The sequence below is a fragment of the Lucilia cuprina genome, chromosome 2 (assembly GCF_022045245.1).
Source record: "Lucilia cuprina isolate Lc7/37 chromosome 2, ASM2204524v1, whole genome shotgun sequence".
Lineage (NCBI taxonomy): Eukaryota > Metazoa > Arthropoda > Insecta > Diptera > Calliphoridae > Lucilia > Lucilia cuprina.
The window spans coordinates 26,578,940-26,586,140 of record NC_060950.1 but is presented as its reverse complement, the minus strand read 5'-3'; the positions used below and the strand labels follow the sequence as shown (position 1 = coordinate 26,586,140).

The 7,201-nt window shown below is 31.3% G+C and overlaps 1 protein-coding gene across 1 annotated transcript in view; it reads left to right on the top strand.

Annotated features, from left to right (window-relative positions):
• The first annotated feature begins 1,415 nt into the window (after window positions 1-1,415).
• Window positions 1,416-7,201, top strand: part of LOC111679171 (ATP-binding cassette sub-family G member 1) — an 18,118-nt gene continuing 12,332 nt past the window's right edge. Inside the window, exon 1 of the mRNA XM_023440687.2 lies at window positions 1,416-1,649. Coding sequence (XP_023296455.2) covers window positions 1,538-1,649 — 112 coding nt within the window. The 5' untranslated portion in view covers window positions 1,416-1,537. The remainder of the gene's footprint in view (window positions 1,650-7,201) is intronic.

The following is a 7,201-nucleotide window of genomic DNA, read 5'->3' as shown; positions in this document are numbered from 1 at the left end:
AGTCTGGACTATAGAATAGTCCATAGTCTGGACTATAGAATAGTCTATAGTCTGGACTATAGAAGAGTCTATAGTTTGGACTATAGAATAGTCTATAGTCTGGACTAACGAATAGTATATAGTCTGGGTTAACGAATAGTCTATAGTCTGGACTATAGAATAGTTTATAGTCTGGACTATAGAATAGTTTATAGTCTGGATTATTGAATAGTCTATAGACTGGACTATAGAATAGTCTATAGTCTGGACTATAGAATAGTTCATAGTCTGGACTATAGAACAGTCTATAGTCTGGACTATAGAATAGTCTATAGTCTGGACTATAGAAGAGTCTATAGTCTGGACTATAGAATAGTCTATAGTCTGGACTATAGAATAGTCTATAGTCTGGATTATAGAATAGTGTATAATCTGGACTAACGACTAGTCTATAGTCTGGACTAACGAATAGTCTATAGTCTGGACTATAGAATAGTTTATAGTCTGGACTATAGAATAGTCTATAGTCTGGACTATAGAATAGTATATAGTCTGGACTATAGAATAGTATATAGTCTGGACTATAGAATAGTCTATAGTCTGGACTATAGAATAGTCTATAGTCTGGACTAACGAATAGTCTATAGTCTGGACTAACGAATAGTCTATAGCCTGGACTATAGAAGAGTCTATAGTTTGGACTATAGAATAGTCTATAGTCTGGACTAACGAATAGTCTATAGTCTGGACTAACGAATAGTCTATAGTCTGGACTATAGAATAGTTTATAGTCTGGACTATAGAATAGTTTATAGTCTGGACTATAGAATAGTCTATAGTCTGGACTATAGAACATGGACTTTTGGAATAGTCCATAGTCTGGACTATAGTATATTGTATATTATACATCCGGTTTTACCAAAATTTTCAAATTAACGGTTATTTTTTAATTTTTTTTTGTATAAACTCAAATAAATGTTATTCACATGATGTGTCATCTAAGAGATACTTAAAAATTCATTTAAATTACAAATGGTTTATTACATTGTATTAAGAAAACCAACAATTGTTGGTAATTAAACAAAATTATATTAATAAAATAATAACAATAAAAACACCAGACATGAAAAACGTTGACTGCACTGTAAATTTAATTAATAATTTTATTTATTTATTACATACATATTTTCAAAGTCAAGGATTGATTAAATGGCAGTGAATAGTAGTTTTTTTTTTCATTATAATTATTGTTTAATTAACATTATAATTTGTTTATTCAATGCCTTTAAAAATACTTAAATGTTAAAGTTAATAACTAAATTTTATTGTTATTTTTTTCTCATTCTCTTTACAGTTAATCAACAGTTTTTTTCGTTAAATTTTACTTTTAAATTCCATAAAAAATATGTTTTTAAACATTTGCCAGTTATAAATTTGAAATAAAAACTGGGCTTAGAGCTGAAAATTTTTAAGATTTTAAAAATAAAATCTTAAAGTATTTAAAAGTGTTATATTCAGAGCGCAGAAAGGTGAACAGAATAAAAATTTTAAACACAAAATGGAGTTAGAAATGGAGAATTCGAAAATGTTGAAGAACAGCAGTATCATACGCAATATTGATATCGAATTTAAGGATCTCACCTATAAAGTTAAAGTGCCAAAGCAAAAAGGTAAGTTTTTTTGTAATAACAATTTTCTTAAGTATTTTACTTTAATTAAGACTTATTTTATTGTGATTGAAACATTGTCGTGGAACATGATCATATAATTAGTTGCAATTAAAATTAATTTGTTAATAAGTAACATTTTATCTGATACTGTATATCATCGTGTCGTTGTGTTGCACATTGGGTTAGTTTTTTTTTTAATTGTATTTATTAATAGTTTATCAATTATTGTTATTATTTTTTTCAATTGCAATTTGACAGCAATCACTTTAAAATTTAATCCACAAATATTTCCTTATTTAATAAAACACAACTGTTGTTATTTATTACAACTTTCGATTGATTTACAATGAGAAGTAATTAAAATAATATTCTAAACAATTTTTATGTAAATTTTTTAATTTGTTTATGCTAATATAAAATTGGAAATAATAAATATTAGTCGTAAATTAATTAAGAAGTGTTTTTATAATAAGTCTATAAATCTTTAAACAAGATTTCATGTTGTAAAACGTCAATAGGCGCTTGATTTTTATATAGCAAATCTTAGGATCGTATTGGTTTTCTTGCCTTAAACAAGTTGATTAAAAAAACTTTCTCTTAAAGTTGTTTCTGTACCTTTTCCAAAAAAGTTTTCAAATTTCTATGAAGTTATATCTGGAATAATATCGCTCTCCAGATATCTTTATTTCTTGAAAGAGAAAAAACTCTGAACGAAGGGAAACATGCTAAAATAATCTTGAAACATTGGTCCATATTCCCTGAGTTAATTCCAAAAGTATTATTTTACAGTGGGAATTAGTCATCACAGACACACACACACCTTATCAATACGTTACATTCTTATTTGAATCTGTTCTTCTCCGACCCTGCTTTATGAACTCGCATACATATTCGTTGTCTGCAATTTAACTAACTTTAGTTGGATTATATTATCTGGATACACTATTTCCAAATAGTTGGTACAAGTCCGAGACAATAAAGGAACATATGTTTTACATTGTTCTCTCTACAAATCTATATAAATACAATCTTGTCCACTTAGAAAGTGGATAAGGTAGAAATCAATATACCCATAATCTCTATTGCATCAGATATCGGGAATCAGTTTATACATCCATTTTTACTTTGTTGATGTCAACCATCAGAACTGCCGCATTGCAATGCTGTGCCCTCGAATATTTCCGATAATATTTTTAGACTTTGGCATACCTTTCAATTCATAGGCGCCATTTGTCTCCTATAGAGTTAATCTTAACAACGTAAGTTTTTCAGGTCTACATCAGCCACTATATTGCACGATCTTCGTCTTTTTCAATAATTTCTTTTAAATAATCCACAATCTAGAACTTACTTAATACAATAAAGCCGAGTCGTTGGAGCCCATCCTGGGGAAAGATGTAGACCTGTAAGGCGCCCAATAGAGAACAGCGGCTCCTGGATTGAAGATAGAGTTCACGAAGGCACGAGTTTGTAGGGGGCTGCTTATCTATCTATCTATCTATCTATCTATCTATCTATCTATCTATCTATCTATCTATCTATCTATCTATCTATCTATCTATCTATCTATCTATCTATCTATCTATCTATCTATCTATCTATCTATCTATCTATCTATCTATCTATCTATCTATTTATATATCATGAGGCCTCCTACATATTAGTGGTTAGTGTTCAAGTCTTATAGACCGGAAGTGGTGGGTTCCATTACTGAGGCACTAATTATATTTTCGGATTTAATATATTTACATCCTCTTTTTAAACTAACTACATCTATCTATCATATTATACCCATACCCTGAAAGAGTTATTAACAACTTACCTCAATTAACAATTCACGTGATTCAGAATTGTTCAATTTCTAACAAACAACAATTTAATTGTTAAAAACAAATGAATGAATGTGATTTTAACACTTAAAATATATTAAATTTACCCATAAACTGGCTTAAAGTGAAATAATTTTATAAAAAAAATATTTACTTTAACACTAATTGAAATTTAACATTTAATAAGAAAAAAAAACGCTGCACGTGTCTGAAACGCAATCTAACGTAAAGTAATTTATTCTAAACAAAGATTAAGGAAATAAATTTAACTGTCATTTGATTGGCATAGTCCTACAAGTACAAGTATTATAATTAACAATTAATAAACTAGTTTTATTATTTATAAAAAGTTACAACTAATATAAGTATACGATTAGTAGTTATGTGTATTAAGTAACCCACCCATTCTTGAAAGCAATCTGTCAAGAGTCTTAATGTAAATACATGTTAAAATCAGTATGGTCCAATAACTGGTTCTCTTAGACAAATCTATTCGATTTTATGTAATATTTAATTAACTTTTTAATAGTGTTTAATTTAAGAATATTTGTGATTTGTGAGGCGACGTAATTATAATATTATATTTATATACATTGACCCTAGATTATCAAACACGTGATCGAGTCCAAGCTAACGTAAATAAATTTTTATTTATATGATTTTCGAAAGTAATAATAATATTGTCTGGGCGTAATTAAAAGGGGAAAAATACACTTTCGTTAGCTAAATATAAGGTTAATATACCTATCACCTTAGCGCGTGGATTACATACTGAAACTTTATAAATTGCGAAATCGATTTAGTGATATCTGTCCCGTATGTTGAAATACATTTTTTAAAAAGTCCAAACGTATTTGGTATCCAAAGCCTCAATAGTTCAAATATATATGCTTTCGAGAAATTTTCTATTTAAAATCAGCAAAATCGGTCCACAAAAAGGAGATATTAGAAAAATTCCGAACAACACATGATTATTCAGAATTTTGGCTATATTTTGTATGTTGTGTACGTTAACGAAAGATTTTCGAAAGACCTTTTGACAATAAACATCTATGTCTGAGAGACTTAATCAAACATTAGATTAAGATATATCATAGAAAGAAAATGATATGTGTAAATAGTTCATTTCTAAAAAAAAAACACCTGTTATAAAACTATTTTTATATTTTATTGTTGTTGTTGTTGTTGTTGTTGTTGTTTTTTTTTTCAATTTTAAAGTACATATTAAATAATTGCAAATATTAATTCACATTAAGGAGGCATTTTGAAATAAAAAAGAAATATTTACATAATAAAAATAAATTACGAACAAAAATTAATCAAGTCATAGAGAACAAATTGCAAAATAATTTATTTGCTATATTTTCTATAAAACTTGTATTAGGCAATAGATAAGAGAATAGAACAGAAATGTAGATGCACATATATAGTCAATACAAATCTATAATGGTGGGTAAATACAGTGAAATTAATATATAGTGGACCAGAGATACAAGCCGATGCAAAATGATCGGCGGCGGCGGCGCAACCATTTTAGATCGGCGCCGGCGGCTTTTTATAGAAAATATCGGCGGCGTATATATTGTAGGCTCAATTTACTTTTTTCTTCAGAAATTGACCTTATATTGAAAAATCTCTGTATAATAAATAAGTTATTTCTTCAGAAAATGCATATTTATAGTAGTTTTCACTATTTTAATATTAGCCCAATATTGTGTGACAACTTTTTTCAATTTTTAATGTGAATTTAAAATAGTGGCAACTCTGTTCAAATTGGTGAAATTATTTTCCGAAATACATGTACGATTCCAATCTTTATCAGCGGCTACGTTTAAGCCGACTTAGCTTTTAAGCCGAAGGAAGTCGGTGGCGGCGCGGCTTGCAAAATATTACCGGCGGCCAGCCGCCGCCGATTTGAGCCGTTTTGGCTTGTATCCCTGTAGTGGACTTGACATGACTGCCGAGAGTTTTAACGTGAGCACCTGCCTTGACGGCTTTATCTCACGGTGGTCTTTTTCATCCACTGGGAAGACTTGAGAGGGGTATACCATCGCTCCCTTTGTTCTTCAATGAAGAACTCAGTTGGCAATTTTTGTACATTGGCTTTGACCGGTCCATGCACAAGTACTTTTCAGGAGTACTTGAGCTATCTAATTTCCGACTATTGGATGGCCTGTGTAGAGACGTAACCGGTGGACCGAAGTACGATCCATCAATAAGCCGTAGATATTGTTCTTACTCACAGGGGCACACTGTGGTAATTCAGAGTATACTCTGAACATATCTGGACAAGGAAGGAAAATTCAATGGTATCATTTAACCCAGCACGTTCATAAGAGAAAAACATACGACACATTCATTAGGTAGACGAGTGGGGTAAGGCCCGCTGAACCTCACTTTCATTCCGTACCATATACAATTAATACCAACTCATTTCCAACGCTTAGTCCCACAGTCACTCTTCTTGGGGTATCTGTTGTTTTCGGCAACAGCACCGAACTTATCCCGAAATATTGACTTTATTATGCATCAGTCTTTTAACCGCCACTTACTCTCCCCGCGAATTTGGGTTTAAACAACAGCCACTACGGGGATCCCGAAGGAACCTTAACCAACTGACCAGCCAGGACATAGTCCTGCGGGCAACCGGCCACCCGTAGTACCAAATTATGCTAAGACTGCTGATCGCAACACTGCACCTACCTGCTTTTAGAAATTCATAAACCAAAAAGAAGATCCTGTATTACCTTGATAAAACTGTACACCATCCGACAAATAACGCTAAGACGCAGACTGTATCATAGAAACGAAAATTTGAAATTTTTGAGCATTTACAATTCAAAAAATCGATTCATAAACAAACAAAAGTTTACCATGGTCTATAGGTTTCGACCTTTTTATTAGTTTGTCTTCAAATTGATTCCTTCGGTGAGATCGTCGGATCCAAGGGGGGTAGTTGAAAGCGCGATTCCCCCCACTAAAACCGAAAAAGCATTTTGAATTGTTAAATAAAATAGTCTTCAAATTTTGAAGGACGCTTTTTATAGGGGCTAGGGTCAAATTTAGCCCTATATTTCTGAGGATTATAAGGTCATCAAGGCTAGTATAAAACTTGGTTTTGTAGCTTTTTGTAGAAAGTATATTAAACATAATTATGAACTTAAAAGCCCTATTGACGTGTTCAGGTGAAATAATGGACTGATTTTTACCATTTTCAATAGGCTTCGTCTACGGTGTACCCTAAAAGATCATGTGCCAAATTTATTTGAATTATCTCCAAAATTGCTACGTGTAGTTTGATTACAAAGTTAACAAGCCCTATAAGGGGGTTCAGTTGTATGAGGACTAAATGAAATAATGAATCGATATTAACCATTTTCAATAGGCTTCGTCCCCGGAACAATAGAAGATCATGTTTCTAATTTCATTGAATTATCTTCAAAATTGCACCTGTAGTTTGATTACAAAGTTTACAAGGACGGACTAAATCAACTCAGAAAAATTTTCTGAGCCGATTGGTATACTTTAAAGTGTAGGACCAATATTACTGTGCGTTACAAATATCAGCTCAAACCCAAACCCCTCAAAACGCTACAGCTGAATCCGCGTCTGAATTAGGTCCATAACTTATAAGGTTTCTTAATCCATAATTCAATTTTGTGGACCTTATTTCTAGATTTTGTGTGTGTGTAATGACATCTGAGTAATGACATTTGTGCGTAA